Source organism: Myripristis murdjan, chromosome 3, assembly GCF_902150065.1.
Source record: "Myripristis murdjan chromosome 3, fMyrMur1.1, whole genome shotgun sequence".
Classification (NCBI taxonomy): Eukaryota; Metazoa; Chordata; class Actinopteri; order Holocentriformes; family Holocentridae; genus Myripristis; species Myripristis murdjan.
Window position 1 is genome coordinate 11,743,652 of NC_043982.1, and position 23,052 is coordinate 11,766,703.

General features: G+C 39.1%; 1 protein-coding gene across 1 annotated transcript in view; it reads left to right on the plus strand.

Annotated features, from left to right (window-relative positions):
* The window catches only part of pcdh9 (protocadherin 9), a 270,061-nt gene that overhangs the window by 181,079 nt on the left and 65,930 nt on the right, over positions 1–23,052 (plus strand). The window contains exon 4 of the mRNA XM_030075975.1: positions 10,453–10,654. Within this exon, the coding sequence (XP_029931835.1) occupies positions 10,453–10,654 (202 nt within the window). The remainder of the gene's footprint in view (positions 1–10,452; positions 10,655–23,052) is intronic.

The following is a 23,052-nucleotide window of genomic DNA, read 5'->3' on the forward strand; positions in this document are numbered from 1 at the left end:
AAGGTTTATCATCATGATTAAGCTTAGGAAAAGGTCATGGTTATGGTTAGGAAAAGGTTTGTCATCATGGTTAAGGTTAGGAAAAGGTAGTTATAGTAGTAGTAGTATAGTTAAAATAGTTAACATTATAAACCATTAGCTAATGGTTGATAACATTATCTATCAAATGTTAGGTAGCTGGCTAAAAACAAAAACAAACAAAAACAAAAAAAATCCTGTTGATTGTGCCATTTGCCAGCCCACCTGCTTCCTAATGCAGTGTTTGTCACTTGTGTTATACTATGTAATGAAACTTGAAAACATGACATTTTAACATATCCTTGCTTTGCAGAAAGGTCAACACTGTTCCTGGTGAGTGGGCTGTAATGGCATTAAGGCTAATATTACTTATTGACATAAATGACAGCAGTTATTTTAACCAGTGACTTAACCATAAAAGTTGGGACACAGAGCTATCAACCAAGAGTTACAATCAAATCTGTGTGTCAATAGTTCAATCTCCATTCACAATATAAATTTTCAAGGCTGATTAATCTGTCCACAGAAATTTTAGGGGAAACAAAAGGACACAAGGAACTTTCACAGAACCTCTGTTTCCTAAATGTGATCTACAAATACAATAAAAATCCTCTTAGAGCCTTTATTTTTGGTATGAATGGCATAAAAAACAGTCGCCAAAGTCAACCAGACCTCCCTGCTGCATCAATTTACTTTTGATCTCTCAAAGCTGGATAATCATGGCTGTGTAAATAGCTATTATTTCCACAGGATAAACACAGATCCAACTAAACAAATGTGTGCCTCTGTACGTATTTGGTGTAATGGAATCACAAATAGGATTTCATGACAGCTAATAGGGATGTAGGCTATTCTGTGTCACAGAGTACACTGTGATTATGCTTTGGATTTGCATGAATACAAATTAATGTGTAGCTTTTAATGCAACATGCAGGTATTTATTTGACTAATTTATTCTTGAAAACGCAAGTGTTGTCTTTCTTTTCCTTTTTCTTTCTTTCTTTCGTTCTTTCTTTCCTTTTTTTTTTTTTTTTTTTTTTAAATTCACATATTTCTGTATTAGGGGCATTGTGCTGCAAAGATATGTCACTGAAGCATTTGTGGAGAGTAAATAAAAAGCTCACACATGCCATAGTGCCACAGAACAGCGACTTCGAGTGTACACAGTCCAGGGCTGAGTGCAGCACCAAGATCACATCGACTGTAACTCATAAACACATCAAGCTTCCCCGTTCAGTGCTCTGGGCCTAGCCTGCTCTTCTCTGTAGTTAACTGTCTCTGAGTGTCAAATCCTTCATCGTGATGCAGCAGACACACATAGAGAAGAATTGCTGTGTCTCTCGTTTTATGGCTGCGGTTGTCGGTGGAGGGTAGAACCGATGAGTGAGTCAGTAGTGGTTAACTTTGTGGCTAATGCTCTGTGGCAGTTGCACAGGTTTCCTCAGCCCTGCTTAAGGCACAGAAGAAGGCTGGCTGAACCACTCCAGACTCACAGTTCTCACTCAGCCAACTCAGGTTATTCGGCGGCAGTGCGAAGTTAAGTTGGAGAGAGGTGAGAGAGGTAAGGCAGGCTTGATCAGAAAAGTGAAAAGAGGACGAAGAACGGAGGGGATGAAGACAGATGAGCCTGAGATGCCCTAATGGGACTAAGGAGGGGCTAATTTTCAACTGGAGATATTTCTTGGATGATATCATCAATCTACCACATATTAATTTCATCTGTCACATTCCTACTTAGGGAGTTACACAACAAAAAAACAATTTTCTAGGAAACCGATGGTCCCATAATTATTTGTTATGAGATAGTGATAGGCCAAATAATGTTTTGATTCTATGATATCAGCTCCCCTAAGGAAAATGCTTTGTATTAATAATACAAAGCATTTAGCAAATATAATGAGATTTAAAGTTTGACACACAAGCTTAGAAAATATAATCCAGTCATGGAAAAAAACATGTTTTCACCTGTAGGCTACCTGCGATGGCTCTGTTTAGGTTACCCAATGTGCCAGTTTTAGCGAGCATACATAAGCCTAATTTAAGATTTTCACTTACATTAGAGCGAGACTGTCATCACTTTTTAGCTGGCAGGTTTTCAAGTAAAAGTCTAATGAGAAAAATATGATGGGCTAGAGTGGGCTTCCGAAACGATACACCGTAACCTTTCTGTTTACTCTGTTTTGCGATGTATCCCAGTTTTTGGTCAGTTATATCGCATTTCTGTTATATTTCTATTCCAAACAAATTCCTGTACGAATGTCTATTTAACAAGCAAATATGTTTTTTTTTTTTTGTTGTTGTTTTTTAGCTGGTGATGAGATGGAGTTAATTAGGGAGGTGTAAAAATACAGAAAGAAAATTAGAACCCAGTGATGGGAATTATGGCTTAACACATGCCATGCCGAGTGCGAGATGGCATGTGATGGCATACACACAACACAGATACAAGCTTTTCTTCAAACAGCCTGAGCATCTCCTGTGACGGCTGGATAATAAATGGTTAAAGTGTCAATAAATTAATAAGCAAGCCGCATCCATAAATGATATATATCCACATCAGATCGTTTAGCATGGTAGGTGAGTCCAAATGATGGACTGTGCTGATAATCACACGCTAAGCAAGTGTTCTCTAAATTGCTAACGCCAAAGAAACTCCGGTTAGACATAATACACAGACTACATGTCCACCCTTTCAAGTTTGTGATTTGGAAAATGGGTTGGACGTGGGTTAGAGGGATGTGTGTGTATGCATGTGTGTGTGTGTGTGTGTGTGTGTGTGTGGTAAAACAGAAAGCGAGACAGTGACTGATTTGGCACCATTGTGGATGTGGCAGTATGCAGATGTTCCTCAGAACTGCCTAGCTATGATTTAATGATGAAAAGCAGGAGGCGGCAGACTAAGACTCTGGAGAGGCAGCAGGAGCAGACAACGTCAATATTATAGTCAGAATCAAAGACAGGGGAGATCATGATTTATTTGTCATTTTTCATTTGAGCGTTGCTTACCGAAACAAGTTTGGGAACCCTTTTTAGCTTTATATCCTCCATCTTTTTTAAGCCATTAGAGAAACTTGTTTTTGACTCTGCTTATGTCGTCAAAATACAGCCCTGCCTCAGAGTGAGATTTTGATGCATTTTTATGGATGGGCCCAGAGGAAATCCTAATGTTCTGTTGACAGGAAGCAATGTCTATCAGCTACTAATGTTAAACTTGATTTTTATGAAATGTTACAGCCTGTCAGGGCTGGGGATGAAACCCATGGGGGGCACAATGTGAGACTGAAATGTACTTTCAGAAAAGCATGATAAAACTTAAGACTATAAAGATTAAAGCGCACATCACTCTGATTGAAGGATTATAGTTATTTTCAAAATAGGCCTTATTTCCATCAGGATGACTGATTGTGCTCAAGCGTGCATCACTTCACTGATCAGTGCTCATAGCTCCAGGTTACTGGGAGCACTGCTGTCCAAAACATACACAGAGCCAGTAAGTAATCTCTAACAGTGGAATCCAGAGGTTGTTTGTTCCAGCCCTCGAATACGACCCACAGGAGTGTCTCCAATATGAGCGAACTAGCCTGCTACCCACTAAAAATGCTTGGTTAAGGTTAGGAAAAGGTTATTGTTAAGGTTAGGGGAAGGTTTATCATCGTAGTTAAGGTTATGAAATGTCAGCTAACATTCGCTAATATTAGGTAGCTACCTGATGTTCTTTCTGGCTCCCTTAATACTACACCACAGTGTTGTTATTAATATGACCACTGGAGGGCGCTTAACTTTAAAACGTAACTTCAGGACATCATACGTTGCTGTACAAACCACATATGGGGTTGTTTTGCCGGAGCACCATGTCATTAAAAAGCAACCTTTCATCACGCTCACCCTATAGTCACTAATATCTTTAAATAAATTTAATTATTAATTAATTTAAATACATTTACATGTTACATACTAAATTTAAAACCAACCTTATACAAACTGCAGACCGCCTTGGACCGCCATCATCAGTGGATCTGCTGATGTGTTTGCTGTTTTTGGTGACCTATTTCCAGTTTAGTGCTCTCACACTTACTCACCCCTGAATTTAGCCCCTCTTCCTTTCACATTTGTTTTAATTGCTCATCCAACGGTTTACACTCACTTTGGTGTGGGTGAAGGTGTCTTCACATGGTGTATTTTAAACCTGGTTTGAGAAGAGTATGCCTATTTTTAACATTTTCTAAAACATGATAGCTTGGTTACTGATGACAGTGTAACTGCAACCCGGTGTACCATACTGTTAAAAAGCCTGAAGCAAGAGTGAAAGACTCTTTTGTGATGACTAAAATCAACATTCATCTTGATGTGCGCATGTGTAGCCATATTGCAGGACGTGCAATGCCTACTAAGACAAATGAGCTCAAATGAAACCAGTATTCCAGTATAAGGTTCTTATTTTCCATGACTAATCTACAGGAAATGTATGTCTGATACAACATAATTTAGTCTGATTTAAGGTTTCTGGATACAATGGGCTGGTTGCTAGTGACAGCAGGCTCTGCACGCACAGTGATCAGTTCACTGTGTGCTCTAGTGAAGGGGTGCACTTGGAAAAATTATAGTCAAGACCTCTCACTTTTCTCTTGCAGTTAAAAAGGTAATTTATTGGACTATGTGGAAATCACCAACATGTTTCATCAGGGTGTGAAGGGCTGCACTCGATCTGTTCATAAAATAACCAAAGTCGCACTAGTCGCCAACCACAACCTCAAAATAAGTGCTGCCTGAGTTGGTGGTGTGAACTTTAAACTGATCAAGTGCACCGCTTCACCAGAGCACATAGAGAACTAATGGCTGTCCACGCAGAGTCTGCGTGTCACCTGCCTGTAAGCATGCACATGACACAGCTCTATCCAGATCTATCTGTTCTTACATCTTGATGCCATATTCATAAATCTGTTAATTGCTTGAGTTTGAAAGTTTTACCATCCTTAGCCACACCGGGAGGCCTTTTTATCTTCCTGTTTATATATCGCAGGAAGAAAAAGAGATATAATAATGTCATTTTTCTCCAATATCATGCAGTCCTATCAGTTGGATCTGATGAGCACACCCTCAACAGTCTACTTGCCAGCGAGCTCATGCCAGTAAAAATTTTTTGTACTATTGTGTTGAAAGGTCATAACCGCTTTTTTGGGCTCATCTGTTGGAGATTACCTGCTGGCCTTGTGTGTGTGTGTGTGTGTGTGTGTGTGTGTGTGTGTGTGTGTGTGTGTGTGTGTGTGTACTTGACAGCACTTGTCACAGCGAACTGGAGGTATGAAAGCCGTAGTGAAGTAAGCGATGAAATTTTCATCAATCAATTGTAACGGTGGTGCAAAATAAGAAAATTAAGTTCATCTTGAATACACAGGAACTATATTTCACTTTTAAGGTTAATGACATCAAAGTCAGTTTTATGGTCAAAACACTGAGTTTTGTCATTTTCACTGTTTCAGGTAGAGTTAAAATTAAATGCAACTACAACACCAAGATGTAAGAGAAGAAGGGACAAACAAACATGAATATCATCAGCAAGATCATGGGAAACAAACAAGACCTGTGCTTATGACCCTTATCAATAAACTGTGTTTTCCATGGCGGCCAGTAGATGGCACAGCACATTTGCTCTCTGCAGGAAGGAGAAAGAGCAAGAGAGCTAGACAGAGAGCATGAGAGAGGGAGAGAGAGAGAGAGAGAGAGAGAGATCTTGTTGTGAGTTTTGTTTTCCTGGTTGACTGATCTCCCTCAGTGGTGTGATTGTGAGGCTGGACTCGTGGGAAGTGTTCTCTCACCGCAGGTGTCAGACTGCTGCTAGATAAGATTATTTGTGGGGGTGAGGAGGCTGGATTACTGTGTGTGTGTGTGTGTGTGTGCGTGCGTGTGTGCGTGCGTGCGTGCGTGCGTGCCTGTGTGTGTGTGTGTGTGAGTGTATCAGCTTCTGCTCACGGTGTGCTTCTGCTCATGAAATGTATGCATGATAGATATTTTCTTATATTGTGCTCATCTAGACCATAGCTTGATTTTTGACTTGTATATTGTGCTCCATATGGTGACACACACAGGAGGTGTGTGTGTGTGTGTGAGTGAGAGAGAGAGAGAGAGAGAGAGAGAGAGAGAGAGAGAGAGAACCTACTCCAACTCGCAAATCCTATCCATACTTACATTTTCTGTCACAAATAGTCAGAGTTCTCCCTGAATCACATTTGTGTTCAAGTGTCAGGTTTATACTTGCAGACAGACAGTTTGCTTCATCCACTGGTTACAGTGTTTGGCAGATTTTCAGTTTTGCTTCAAAATAATTACTTTTTGAAATATTAACACGTAGTAAACAAATTATAATTTTTGTCAGTGATTAACAATTTATATTGTTCATTTGTAAGTTTACCTGTCTTTTTTTTTTTTTATGTTTCTTATTTTAAGCAGTGGCGGTTCTAGACCAATTTTACTGAAGGGGCCTGGCTGGGGCCACGGGTTTTGTCAGAGGGGCACATTCAACCCAGGGCAAAAAAGACAAAGATTCAAAATTATATCTGATTTTTTTCCCCCCATAAAACTAGTGATTACCCATTGTAACCAAACTGAATGGTTCAAAATATCACATTTGAGACACAAGTATAAGAGACAGAAACAATGGAGACATCCTTTTTTTCAGTGCAACCTTAGTACAGACAAACTCCTCACTTAGTACAAACTCCTGCTTCTAAAATTTTTATCAGGCAGTTTCATCAATAACATCATCACATCTTCATTACACCACTGTCTTCTTATCATCTTCATCAGTAAATCATCATCATATTTACACTCTAAAAGCTTATTGTTACCTTGTAACAATAAAATATTGTTCGTGGTAGTCACTTCTTGCTTCTGACTGCCTCTCGTTGGGTGGTTGGTAACTTTTCGAGCTCGCCGTTTTCACCGTAGATCAACAAAACTGACTGCCGTTGCCAGGTGCAACGCTCGAAAGCGGCTTTCACAAAGCACACGCACGGCGCAGACCTCGGCCGGCGCAGCCATTCATTGTGCATGTGATCGCTGAGCGCACCGGTCTGCATTTATATTTAGAAATCTAGATGATTGACATCATGAGATATGCACTCTTGCAAAGACAATGCAGTATAGTCAGACATTTATTATAAAATTTCATGTGAAGTCACACACACAACAGATAACAGGTGAAATCATATGAAATAATAATTTAAATACTCACATGCAAGTTGTTGGAACATTAATAAGTAGGCAGTTCCACCTGATGTTTGGAGTAGACACTGTATGGGGATGTGACTTTATATCCAGGAGGCCAAAACGCTCTACCAATTTCATACAACAGGAGTGGATTTAAAGTTGTTTTTTATTTACAATATGCTTAACATAGTATGCTTTCTAGGAAGACCCAAGGGCAAACTGGCTGATCCAGATTCTTTGCACACTTACTGGAAAATAAACATCTCAGCACTGAAGTGTTGTTGTTTGTGTTTGTTAAAGTGAGACTGTTTGGTCAGGCAAATTATAAAAACAAGCTGATAATAAGGGTTAGCAGGCGCGATAAGCCATAATATCTTGTAAACTGACAGCAGGGATAGTTTAAGCCGGTCTTATGCTAATATTACTACAAGTGACTGTCAGCGACAGAGAAATACAAACATCTCCAAGCATGCTTAAAACCACACACACACACACACACACACACACACGCAAATGCGTACACACACACTTTATGTGCACTATGTGAACATATTCAGAAAAAAAGTACTCGTGCAACTGAACACTGACCCTTTTTATAGCAGCTATAAATACTGTGAATTATGGCACACATTCTGAATGATTTTGCAAACCTGGTAAAATATAAAAATATTTATTGAAGACGTCTGAATCGGTTCAGCTGGCATGAATACTCCATTAAAATCTCACTGGAATCCCCTCTGTTGTACCTCTACAGAGCTTATTCTAACCTTTTTAGGGCCCTGAGCAAGATTTATTGTGATCTGATTTAAGCAGCACAGACTGGAGCTGTCAACCCACCAATAATAAGCCAGTTTACCTTTCCAAGATTTCAACAGTCAGAACAAGTAACACTAAGTAACACTTCGTTTATACTCACAAATGAATGCCGTTATTACTCTTACTTGCATTTACATGCGTATCAGAAAAAAAAAAAAATGTTTTGTTGATATTCCCATTTCCATCTTGTACACTGTGATTGTTAATTGACTAGATTGGCATTTGTATGTTATTCTGCGCTGTCTCACCATGAATGCTGTTTTATTTGCAGTGATTGTATTCTGAATATGATTCTAACTGAATTAGATTGCCCTGTGTATGTAACCCATTGTATTGGTGTGCATGTAATCCTTTGTACCATTAATTGTAACATTATTATTATTCAATATATATTTGCAGTAACCACACAGCACATTTATATTTCAGTATCATTGCATACTGCTTTTTACTTAAGAGTTTTCTTTACTCTTGAAAAGAGGTGGCAGAAAAGGATGAGGAGCTGCCAGTGTGAGTAGTGCTGGCTTGACACTTTCAGGGCAGCTAACAAATAGATGGCTACCTTGCCTTAGGCCAACGTCTTTGGCATCAGCAAGAAGAAAAACATACGAAGCTACTGCTAATTCAGTGCAGATATACCGTATATGTCAAGGTTTTTTTTTTTTTTTTTTTTTTTGGTCTTGCTTACCACTCTCTTTCACTCTGTCTGTCTATTTTTTTCTCTGCATTGTTTTGAACCACATACAGCTTAGCTGGCCCCAATCTGTGGGAAATTGGCACAGTACTGTATTGTCAAATCAATATAGCTGTCTAACAAACAAGAGAAGAGAGAGCTCTGAACTTTGTTTAGCAAGGGTTTTTTCCCCCATATGTCATCAACAATCAGAATGCTGTATCTGATCATATGCCTCTTCATAATTACTGATGGTGACATTTATCCAGATTTCTACCATTTTACAAGACCTTTTCAGTTAATTGTACTTGAATCTGCACTCTCAGTTGTCTTGGGGAACTGCGAGTGAAAGTGATTGTGATTGTGCACATCCGTTTTGTATTTTTGCCAGCAAATATTGGATTTTGGGTGTTATTGTGTTTAATCTGTCTGTCAGTTATTTTGATTCAAGACCCACTTCAACTTCATGCATATATAGCTGAAGTTTTTTTTTTTTTTTTTTTTTTCAGGCTTTTTTTTTTTTTTTTTTTAGTCTAGCCCCAACCCCATTCTCTCCCCCACTCGCCCCCTCTTTCTCTCTCTCTCTCTCTCTCTCTCGCTCTCTCTCGTTCTTTCTCTCTCTCTCTCTTGTGCATACTTCCCCTTTTTTGTTTAATTGAATGTTGCATGCTTTTGGAGCAGTTCTAAAATATATAATGAGGTCATTTGCATTAGACTGCAGATTGGGTGACCTTTGCTTTTGCCAATAATTACTGTAAAACCCGTCTCTGTCTGTCATCACTAAGGATGTGGCAGGGACCTCTCTGTGCTCAGGAAAGGTTAGCTGGAGGCTTATGTCTGGACTTGTGAAAAAGCCTGAGGAAAATGTCATTAGAGCACAGGGAAAAGACACTCGGAATTAACAATTGGAAATTCAATCAGGATGGTTTTAAGGATGGTGTGTGTGTGTGTCTGTGTCACTGCACAGACTAGCAGGAGGGGTTATGAGATTTGTTCCAGTAACAGTGGTGGGTTAAGAAATTCCTCTCCTCGGTGAGAGTGCAGAATGTGGGAAGATGAACACCCTGGGGGCGACTTCTGTTGACTCCGCAGGCCACTCTGAGTTTGCCAACACCCAAACAAACTGGCAACCTAAACCAACCAATCAAGCTATAAATGTTTCTGCAGCATGCCTTACAACCATGATCATATGCTTCCACTGCTATCAGTGGATTTCATTGCCTTAATTAAATTGTGCCTGATGATGATAGCACTGTGTATTTATGAAAGGCTCACAAATATTGCACTTTTCACCTTGCTGAACCATGTTGTCAAAATGCATGGTGTTTAATTTGCATGCCGTTAGTGGTTGTCATTGTGCAGTGAAACGTGACTGTATTTACTGTGTTAACTCCCCTTCCCATCGGTGGCTAAGCCAAAGCTAAAATGGCCCTTTTTGCTCCCCAAACAATTACTCTCTGTGTTCTGACACCCGAAAACAACCCCTGCTATCTCTCAGTTCCCTCTTCACTAGCAAATGTCGCTATATTGCTTAGACCAAAATTTCATATGGCCTATTTCGCACTGTCATATTGACCTGAATTTGTCTTGGCAACTTTAAACAGCTCGATGTTGTCAAGCAACTTAGCGTGGGCTTGCTCAGAACAGTACAAAACAATAGTGTGAAAATGGCTAGGAGATTTGGAGGGGGCAGAGCAGAGCACTAACATCAGAGGCTCTGTTTTGTGCTCTCTTGATTCTAGTCGCAGCGGCGCGTCACGTTTCACCTGCCGGATGGCTCTCAGGAGAGCTGCAGTGACAGCGGTCTGGGGGACCACGAGCCTGTAGGCAGTGGCTCCCTCCTCACACAACCTCTCCCTCTGGTGCAGGCGCAGGACGACTTCTATGAGCAGGCCTCCCCCGATAAGAGGACTGAAGCTGACGGCAACTCGGATCCCAACTCTGGTGAGTCGCACGGTGTCTAATGGCACTTTTGTACTGTTTCCTGTTAATGTACATGCACGATCTCTGTCTTTCTCTCTCTCGCTCTCTTTCTCTCTATATCTTCATTCTTTAGCAAACCGTGAACCCGCAACACCTTTTATCTCAGTGAGCACTTAAAAACAGCTTCTTCTTTCAAATACAACATCACTGTTTGAAATTTATGTTGATCGTGTCATGAGGCACACATAGTGGAAACCCGAGCATGGTATGTCTTGAAATTGCTGGTGAAAGAAAAATCAGGAAAATGTTTGCTGTTGCCTCAGGGGAACAGTTAAAACTTCTTAACAGATACCTACTTGTCATGAAAAAAACTACATCAGTTTACAAAAAGTACCTGAAGTACCAAATAACATTTTATTTAGAGTGATTTGATCGCTCAAGTAGGTTTCAAGTGGATACATGAGCAGGTCATTCATTTCTCAGTTAATCATCCAGACTTGTTCATTCCTCCCAGGAGCAAACCTGGGCCTCCCATAGGTTCCTCACCTATTTGTGAAACTCATTTGATTTATTTAGAGATGATTTCCCAGTTGGAAGTCTTGGTGCTCAGCTGAAGATGTTAACTTCCCACTATTTCTGGTGGGAATGTACTCCTCCGACCCAGTTTTCTCATTTTATCATTAAAAGGTGAGGCGTGCGGGAAGATCAAGCATATCGCCCCAAGGTCGACGCCAGTTTGCCTGCTTAGGGGTGAAGCAGCCACAATGCCATAAATACAAGTGCATTGAGTAAACTGTCTGTGGCTTTGCTATCTTACAGACACTAAGTTATCAGATAATGATAAGTGCCACGTATTGACCAAAATGATGTTGTCACAAGGCCAAGGGCTGTAATTGGTATCTCCACAAATAGCTGCACATGGCTCATCCAGGTGCAGCTGGAGCACAGTAAACTGGACTGCGATCAGTCTCTCTTCAACCGTGCTGGTTTCACACTGATGTTTTGTTACTATTTTATAGCCTGTTGACAGTAGAGACAGGTAAATATGTAGAAACTAGCATGGTTACCTTTATGGCAAAAAAAAAAAACAAAAAAAACTTTTAATCTACAAGCAGGCCACAGGTACCTCACTGGTGTGTGATTCAAGCCGAGTCCTACCTCTCAATGTGTATCTGTGTGCATCCACACGTGCGTTATTTCATGTAGTGAATCATTACATCCATTACACATATTACTACAATATTCCTGAAAATCAGCAAACTAATAAAGACAGCAAAGTAGAAATAAATTCACATTAATTCATCCAATTTTAATGTTAATTAACTTTTTTTTATATATATGCCCTTATGTAAAAAGCATTGCAATAACCTAATAAATGTAATCTCAACAAAGTTTCAAAAGAGCACAGATAAGTACTCAGCAGCTGGAATATACATGTTATCTGACAGCTGTAATTAAAACCTCAGCAGTCCTGTGCCATACAGTTTATATGCAGCCTTGTGCTCCTGGATTTCAACTATTCATGGTCGACTCTAAACTGACATTTACATGAGCAAAAAGGAAGTCAGAAAAGAGCTACGTCTGAGGCAGGTTTAGAATAATAAAATGCAGGAGCAAATGTATGAGGTCCACTACAATGGCACCACACCAAAGACAAGACTATGCAGGAACTATTTAAACTATAGTGAATATATTTCAGTAGTGTGCGGTCCAGTGTGAAGCGTTGGCTATTTCACATGCTTATGATGTATGCAGTTGCACACATGTGAAAAAACTAACGGATGAATGTGTAATGAATAATGGATTCATGGTTGTGTTTACATGCACACAATTGCAAGGGTATACAATAGTGCAATTTAAGCTGTTTACATGATTCTACAAAGTGACCCCACACCCCCCCAACACACAAACACACACACACACACACACAATAATCAGTCTTACATGTGATGAGGTTATTGCATGTAATGTCTTTTGTGGCTGAGTGCCTTTGACAGAACAGCAAGAGCTCCGTCACACTAACTCCACATGTGCAACTTGATCACATTTAAAGAAATGTGATCAAGGTGTGCTCTGGTGGCTCTCTGTTAGTGCAAATGAATTTGAACTACTCCACATATGTTATTGTAATTATGTACACTCTGACTACGAGCATACACGCATTAACATAATCAGAATATGGTGATTGTATGGCTTCTGCCTTGCTTGCATTGGTGTCTTAATTACCTTACAATGGCATTTCTTTATGTGCACATAAATGCGGTCACTGTAATGCAAAAAATGCATTACATTAAAACAAAATGCTACTGGATTTCTGCTTGGAAATAAGACACAGCTATGCCCTTGACAAGTCCTGTCTTTAATACATAAAGCATAAGCTTACCGTATTTACTAATTTGTGATGTCACACTAATATACAACTCCTTAGGTAAACCTTTAGGTAAGACTAAGACAGGCCCATAATAATTTTCTTGGAGCAGGGTGCATTTCCTGATGTAGTTTTTATTTGGATGTTAAATTCAAACCTAGGTAGGAAGTTTGTAACTGGAGCAGCTCCAGCCTGAAGATGAGCATCATCATCACGGACTGGAGTCCTGGTTCTTTGGAAGGTTTAGCAGGTGTACATAAGTTCAAATGTAGTCAAATTAAAGGAGCCCTGATTTAAAATAAAATCACGCAAATGAGGTGTAAGGTAAATCTAAGTAACAACTCAGTATTTACACCAGCCCCCATATGTTGGCAGGCATCATTGACACCAGATTTTATAGTATTTTATGATTCGTATCCTTTTTAGCTGCTTTTTATGTAGTTATTCATGCATATGTATGTGTGTACATATGTATTTATATATGTACACTGGCATATATACAATATGTGATGGACTTGGAGTTTGTATTGTGTGCAAAAAGTGCTGTAGAAATAAACATGCCTCGCCTTGCCAAGTCACAACAACGCACTAATTAACAGTATGAGCTATCCTACATACACCATCAGTTGTTTTTTTTTTTTTTTTTTGGTGATATTGTTCCACTTTGCAAGTGTCCCACGCCTGTCAGCAAGCTATATTATCATGATGTCTTTGATCACTGACCTGCTACTTGTCTCAGTAATGATTTTGTGCCCCAAATTCTTAGGATATTTACTAAGTGCTGGCAGTATTCCAAAACTGATTAATTTGCTAGTTGTGCATTAACTGTAAGGTGCTGAGCCTTTAAAGGTGTTTTAAAGTCCGACACTTTTTTCACTGCTGATGTGTGTCAATGGAAACACATCAGCAGTTCACAGAGGACATCTGACACAATCATGTTCTAAGTCAGAATATGAAGTATCAGCAGCTAACAATGCGAAGAGGAAACCTATTCACAGCGAAATGTTATGAAAAGGCCTTGACACCAGGTGGTGTTAGCCACTAGGCTTTGTACATGGCTCAACAATATTTTCATTTCCCAACACATCAAATTGTATTTAGGAGCATTCTCCAAAAAAAAAAATAAATAAATAAATCATGGGCAAGGTTAATGTGATTCATCACATTCCTAAGAGTCAACCGTCCTCGTTTCTGTGCAGCATATACATGTATTCTTTTGAAAATTACAGAAATATTTGCAGTTCTTTTCAAGCATTCAAAGTTCTCTTTAGCCTTACAGCAGTATTGGGAATTAATGTTCCCTCTTTTTTTCACTGTCTTGACAATCCTTGCATTTCATGTCAGAGCAGGCCTTGACAGAGCTGTCTTTGTCAGAGCCATGTACAGCAAAGCAATAAAAAGTAGACTTATGCATGCACTAGAACTCATTTGTACACTGCAGAAAACAAAACATCTTATTTTTTCGCTCACAGTCTAGAGATTATTTTCCCATTTTGCAAATTTCAATTTCTTTGTGGTCACAAGCGGTAGTGGGATTCAAATGAGGAGGGATTAGAGTTGCCTTCTCATGAGAATGATCAGTGTGTACTCCACCTGATAATTGGATAATTGATGTTTAAGTTGTAATGCTTTCACAATGCCAGCATTTATGGGCATTTAAATGTGAATCTAAACCCTAGAAAAAGTGATTCTAAGCTAATTTTGTACGCAAAGTACTGGCCGACAGTGAAACCATAATAAGAAATAGCATTAAAAATACAGAAAGACAGAAAGAAAAAAGACAGAAAGAACTGTATCACAGATGTTTCAGATATTTATGCTACCTTTTAAATGTTGTCCCAGACAGCCACACTAACTGGGACACCTCATTTACCTGCTACCCAAGTAAAATACTTCTTTTATTGTATACCTGAAAACTTCCACTCTTTCTGTCACAAATTATTTCCTGTGTTTTAATTCACTATAGCCAAGCAGTTTGCAGCACTTGCATTAATAATACAACCAATGGGCCATTGTTTAGTTTTAGTTTCATTTACTGACAACAACAACAACAATAATAATATTGATAATAAAGACACACAGTACAATATCTCAACTAAGTTGTCAAGAATGGCACAATAAAGTTATCAGACTTATTTCCATTGTGGTCATTGATGTTGCAATTAAGTGATGATGCAATTAAATGACAAAACAGACAATAGCTTGTAGATTCAAATCATTCCAAGTACAATAAATAATACAATAAAACAAATACAATGATTAAGCCTTTATCACTGACCTTTTTCTTTAAGGGATTAACAGTTCTTTGAATATGCAATGCTGACATGCTGCGGTTTATAGCACCACAGTTATTAAAAGAATGTTTACCAGTGTTGGTCCTAAACTTAGGCAAGGATACATCCGTGATATTGGCTGTGGTCTGAAATGTATGTGCATCCTTAACCCTCTGGAAATAGCCATGTAAGTACTCTGGGGCTCTGCTGTTATAAATGCTGTGGACCAGACTATGCTGCAGGTTTACGATCCTAGCCTCCAGAGGGGGCCAACCCAGCTGCTGGAAATGCCTACGTGGTCCATCGGTGACAAACCCGGCCAGCACGACCTGAATTAATTTAAACTGGGAAACCTGTAGTTTGTCTTTCCCCAGTCTCGTCAGGCCTCTACACCATGAACAAAGTGCACGATCAGAACAGCAGGAGACTGGAGAGGTGGCTAGCAATCTGAGACTTGCTACATCCAGACAAGCGGCCCTTCTGGCTAAGAAGGGCCTCATCAATAATCTTGAGATCCAGTCTCTCCATTATGATAGCCATGCAAATCCCAAATAATTAATGGAGGATTGAACAGGACAACATTGTTCGCCATGAACTATACTATTTCAGTCAAGCTTATTCAAACGATGAGATCCTTATTAAGATTTGTCTAGGTGAAGAGACAGCTTGTTATCTAGCTATTTGTCAGTCTCTATCTTGCTAAATTATTCATTCAGAAAGGCCTCAAACCTGTTTGTATCTTTTTTGGAATTTTGTAGTTTGGAACTGCAAATTATTTTACAGACTTGTGAAAATAATCGCGAACAAATGCATTTCTCATTGTGGCATAGAATCACTTTTTTGAATCACTGAAAACATTTGCCCCCATTTTGGCAGTGTTGTGTCACAGAAAAGACTTTTTAAAGTTTTATGTCTGGAAGCACCAGGAACTTTTGCTCCCCTCGTCACAACAGGAGGGCAGCTCCTCCTCATGGGCTGCCACGTGAGGGCCCGCTCACTCCTCAGTCAGCCAACCTCACGTGGATAGATCCCAGTGATCTTGTCATTTGTTTCATGTCACAGCAAATTAATAATGTTGGGTTCATCATATCAGTTTGGTAAACATGATAGATGATCATTAGCACTTTGCCCTCTGTATGACTAGGAAAGCTAGAAGAGTTTTATTTTTTTACATTAAAATTACAATTTTCCGTTTTATATTGCCATACCATATGTTTTACAGCAGGTTCATTCTCTGTAAGTCACATTAAATCATAACTGTTATACTACTGTAATATATTATGCATGCACTATGTAACATTCACTGCCATCTCCAGTGTTACATTCAGGTACTGTGATTCAAATAATAAATGAATCAATTATTATAATCCATCTAAATTTAGGATGTTGATTATAAATTATAAATAAAATGTCAAAATATATTAATTATATAGTAATTCTGAGTACTGAGACGCAGAAGTTGCATTAAATACTTGACAGATTCTCAAAAACACAGCCAGAATGACTAAACAGCAATATTTGAATGGTAAAATGATGATATTCACTAATTACACTTTTTTGTCATATGGGAATTTGAGAGGCCCTGTGTGTGGGCTGTGGCTTTCATCTGAACTCAGAAAGCATAAACAGTGTGGGAGTTGCAAACCTAATGTCTAATAGAGTTTGGAACAAAGCATAAAAGGGATGTTGTGCATTTCTTTGTAATGTGAAGATATTCTTAACCCTCAAACACAATGTAATATTGGAAAAAATCAAAATAAGTTGCATTGGGCAGTGGACAAAATAACAATTACATATGGCTGATGAGCAGGGAAACAGGTCTCTGCCTTAGTCAGTATCATAAATACAGCAGACAAATGTGACAGGCATGACCATGCTCTATTATAGCTTCCTTTTTCTTTAAGTATAGGTATTAACATTACCTGTGCATTCTACTGAATAACATAAATGAAAATACAAAAAAAAAAAAAAAAAATCAAATAAATGGTAAAAGATGTAAGTAACATTTTCTCACTCTCTGCTACAAATATGTCCCCATGCAATTATAGATGGAGTTATTACTGCGTGTTTCTGAAAAGAGAGAGAAAAAGAAACACAAAGAAGACAAATAAATAACCTTGTCACATATTCTCCAAATGAATGCATATTTGGGGCACAACATGATTCTGTCAATCAGTTACATTTCTGAAAAATATTATAATTGATTACTGGGCCATTTGAGGTCTGTCAGACTGGTTGTGCATGGATGAGAGTCTCCACACTACAAAGACACTGAAATAATAAATGACAAGGGAGAGCAGTGAATGAGAAAGAGAGGAGACAGTGAGGTGGGACACAGGAGAAGTCAAGTCATGTTTATTTATAAAACATTTTTAAGGCAACCATCATTGACTTAAGTGCTATACAAAAGATGAAAAACACAATGTAGAAGGAATGCAGAGAGACTAAAATCACTTGCAGAAAAAACAGACACAGACACGCACACACACACACACGCCACAGATAAAACAGTCAAAGGCTAATACAAATGAGTCCATTGAGGAAGAGGATCTGATATAATGGGAAAGGTCGTTCCTCAGTCTAGGGGCAGCAGTTGCCAAGCTGCAATATGCCTGAAGCTTTAGCCTCGACTGTGGAAAATAGAGCCCTATGTCTGATAACCTACCGATCCTGAAGGTCAAAGGAAATATAAGAATTCCAAAATTTGAACTGGAGCTAACCCATATGGTCCCTCTTCCTGGAGTCAGTTCGAAGCTTTCAGCATTTTGGTTTAGCTGCAGGCAGGACATGGAAGACTGACTTAAACCTATGTACACAGAGTCACAGTAATCCCAGTGGGAGAGGATGGAAGCATGAATGGCTTTCTCCAGATTTTGAGAAAATATTTGATTTTGGAGATGGTTCTGAGATGAAAAAACTCGGCTTAAACCAGCGAACTGATCTGTTTATCAAATTTGAAGGCCTCAGCAAAGATCACACTGAGATTTCCGCCATACGGTTTAACCCCACCCCCGCCCCCACCCTGCCAGACAGCCAATATTTGATGTGTCCATACACCAGACTGATTTGGAAATTTCCATAGCATGCTACAGGCATTCAAAACCTTTTCCAGTGATCCTTTTTACTTTGCTTAATTTTAGCCTTTGATAATTATGAAAATAAAACGATATGTGTAACATATGTAACATGTGTAAGGGCGTGTTTATTCATTTGGGCATGTTTGCCTGTTTCTAATTATTCGCTCTTGTCTGTGCATCTTGTTTTGTCCACAATAAAAGTTAGGCTAATGGCTTGTAATTATGTTCAGTAATTGAGCAAAGTGGTACCATTGTAAGAATAGACTTTTCATCATGTCAGCCATAGAAGCTGCTAATGTCCCTACCAGTAATTAGCTGTCATAAGACAATTATAACTATCATGGTTGATATAAATGAAGGGGTAGAGAATTCTCACAAATATTTGGAAAAGGTTGTATTTACATTTGAGAATCTATGGGTCAGTGAGATAGTATAGGACCCCGAGGTGGCTGGTTATTCAGCAGCCTACCCAAATTTCCTTCCCTCTCAACTGTTTTATTTACTTTACAGCATTTCTGTTTTATTTGATAGTGCTGGTAGAGAGACGCAGGAAAGGCAGGAGATAGAGGGGATGACGTGGAGTAAAGAGCTCACTTTGGAATCTAATCTGGGCCTGACTTAGCCTTGATATGCGGTACGTGCTCTAACAAGTGAGCCACCGAGGCACCCTTGTCCTTCTAAGGTTAACTGGCACAGCTTGTTTGTAATTATTTTCATGATATCAAAGAGTCCCAATGCAGCAAACTCAAATTCACCCTTATTTGGGAGGAAAAAGTTGTGGAGTTGTGGAAAATGTAATATCATGAATAAGGTTCCTAAGTTTGTTGAAATGATTTGGCCTTAGTGGGAGATGGAGTGGAGTATCATCTGTATAACAGATGACACTCCATGTGGGCATATAAATAGTAAATAAAATTATACCTCAAACAGAACCCAAAGTTACTCCATCAGAAATGTTAGACGTGAAGGGTGAAACAAGGAGCATGAAAGAGGCGAGCCAAACCAGGATAGCGCTACAAACACCAAACCCAAGCTGCAGAAAGGCAATCAAAAAGGCCTGATCCACCATTTCAAAGACAGCTCTGTGTTGTGAAAGGACCAGGATAGCACTGTCTCAAAAATAAAGCAAACAGTCAGAATATGAAGGAAAGGACAGTTCAAGTACAGCAGAGGGATTAAAAGAGGAAGCAGAGGTAAGCAAGTGCGTATGAGAAGACATGCTGGACGTATAAGGGTTAAAGCAAAAAGTGAAGGAAAAGAAGAAAGAAGAAAAAAAATCATCATTTAAACTTTTAAACCTAGCCAAGTTCTTAACGTTTTTGTCATGTAAAAAAGCTCTGACCCTGAGGGTTTTATGAGAACCTGCCTCTTTCACACAGCTTTTTAACAGTCAAACTCTTTTCCAGCACTTTTGAAATACATGGTTACAGTTTTTGCCTCATGAGGCAGCTTCAAGTATTATACACTTCGACAATGGCATTTTTCTACCTTGAATGAAATATATGATTTTTTTTTTTTTGTTTTGTGTTGTTTTGTTTGTTTGTTGTTTTGTTTTGTTTTGTTTTGTTTTGTTTTGTTTTGTTTTGTTTTGTTTTGTTTTTTGTTTTTTAATTCATAACCAAGATTTTACCATTATATTCTGCAGTGATGAAATTAGGATCAGAGGCATTTTGCTAAATCATTCCACTATAGCCAATTTTAGTCTGTTTGCGATGGTGTATTGAAATGGCATGAGCATATAATTTGACTTTATTTTTAACTAACTGAATAGGTAGATTATGTAATGTAAAGGTGCATTTATTAATACAAATTGCTCTAGTTTTATATATTTATAACCTCTTATGAAATGCCTATGCTCTATGGTGTCCAATATTATAACAAAATTACATGCTTAATTCAGAGAAAACGGTGGACAATTTCAGCGACAGAGTCATGATGCATTAAAAATGTATACTGCCGTATGTGAAATGAGTTAATTAATGTAAGATCCCAAGATACAGTCGTCAGCCATTATGTCATATATAACTGTTGAGCTGGAGAGCTAGCAATTTGTTCTAGGTGTTATCTCTTCTGGAGCACATAATCATCCCACTCATTCATATTTAAATCATATTTAACATGAATCTGAGGCCAGTCAACACTCGGCACCTCCACCTCATTTCGTTTAAGCACACAGGACAGAAAAGTGTGAGGTGGCAGGAACAGGACCATGGGTAGCTCTCTGGGACGCCTCGTATTCAGTCCAATGACAGGTTTAATGTTGACATATTGGCAGTAACTTACAGGTGCACAATGATTTCTTCTGTCTTTCTTTCTTTCTTTCTTTCTTTCTTTTTACATTTTTGTTTTGCCAAAATTGGTTCTTTATTCATATTTACAGACCCCTTCTAAATCCAGTGATAATTTGTGATGTTATATCTATTTATGATCAAAAAAGTGAAGTTCTTATAACTAATTTGAAGCTCTCCTATAAACATCCAGACTTTTTCTTGTTTTTCACATGACAGAGAGAGAACTGAAAGGTAAAGGTAAAGGTCTGTTTTTAGGTTGTTGGGATGGTGCAGCTCTGTGAGAGCTGGGCTCTTTGTGTTTGTCAGAGCCGGTGGAATCTGTGGGTGCATCTGTGCGCGCAGGATTAGCCCCATGAGATGCTAGATGGTGTTGAGATTGGATGTGCAAGCATTTTTGTGTTTACTGTTGCTCTATGCCTTTCCAGTAATGCACACCCCCTGAGCACTGCTGCCATTTAACAGAGGCATGGGAGATTAATGTAACATTAAAGCTGCACTACACAATTTTCACAAGTTGGCCAACCCAAATGACAGCTAGAGGAAACTCGGGAATGTTGAAGACTTAAATACCCAGAAACTGTCTCACATTGTGTCAGTAAACTGCACACAGCACTCTCATGCTTACCAACTTGGTTCCTCAGTGATACCTTTGACAAAGTTCACCAAAACCAGAAGAAAGAAACCATAAAAAAATAAGAAATGAAAATGTTTCTTTTGAATTGATTTGCTATATACCTTAAAATGCTCATAAAGCTCCCATTGTACAGTTTTAATTATCTTACTTTGTGCAGAGATGAATTTCTTCCAGTGACTGGACACCGAAATTTCAGTTGGTCAAATAATGCAAATCTACTTTGTCTCAATTAGGAGGGATAGTAATGTCACTTTATGATTGAGGATGATGAGACTGATGAGATGTATTTTTACACAAAAATCTTGCATAATGCAGATTAAAATCACAAGGGGAGACATTTAACCCTCCTGTCGTGTTCGCGGTCAAATCTGACCGGTGTACAAGTTTTCTCTCCAAAAAATGCAGTTAATTTCATCTGTTTGTCATGAGGTTCCATGACTTTGTTCACACATGGCATCTGAACACATAAAATAAATTTGGAGAATTTTCATTAATTTTTGAATGTTTTATTTAACTTGTATACACCCATCGTGTTCCCGGTCACAAATGACCGGTCATTAGAAATGAATGGGTAAGACTACAATTAGTGTATAAAATAGAGTTAAACACATTCCCACACTCCTTTCCCACACCCCAACATGCAGGTGTCTTTGAGCAGACACAGATGTGTGTGAACACACACACACACACACACACACACACACACACACACACCCACACACACACACACACACACACACACACACACACACACCTTATACCCCTTTCTGGCCTCCATGGCAACCCCCACGGGAAAGTATCTCTCAGACTTCTTTCCCACACCCCAACATGTAGGTGTCTTTGAACAGGCACACACACACACACACACACACACACACACACACACACACACACACCTTATAACCCTTTCTGGCCTCCATGGCAACCCCCACGGGAAAGTATCTCTCAGACTTCTTTCCCACACCCCAACATGTAGGTGTCTTTGAGCAGGCACACACACACACACACACACACACACACACCTTATACCCCTTTCTGGCTTCCATGGCAACCCCCACGGGAAAGTATCTCTCAGATTTCTTTCCCACACCCCAACATGTAGGTGTCTTTGAGCAGGCACACACACACACACACACACACACACACACAAACACACACACACACATGGACACAGACACACACAGACACACACAACTTTGCCCCTTTTTGGCTTCCATGGCAACCCTCACGGGAACCTTCCACGGGAACTGCCAACACCTGTCACCTGACACCTGACACCTGACACCTGTCAGGTGTCAGGTGTCAGGTGTCAGGAAGAAGACCCAGCTGAAGTTGTGGTCACCTTTCGGTCCAAAAATGGTCATTTTTCCTGGACCTCATCCCCACCTGAGAGGAACGGTCAGCTTCCATGTGAAAATGTCATGAGGATGACTAGCTAAATCATAGTGGTCACTGCTGACGGGAACACAAAAGATGCTATTTTTTGCCACTATTTAGAAAATTGAAATGTTTTCAAAACAGTGTCCTTGGAAAACATTGAAATGAAGTACTCTGTGATAAATACTACAATATGTTTCATCTGAGTATTTGTTATAGTCAAAATAATATCTATATAATGTTTTTTTCCCTAAAAAACGAATGGTATGATCTCATATAAATTAGGCCTACAGCACATACATAGCAAATAGAAGTTCAAAACTTGTCATTTTCACAAGAGCAGAAGTTGATAAAAAGATCTAACACAACATTAGGTGATAATATGTATCATAGTGGATT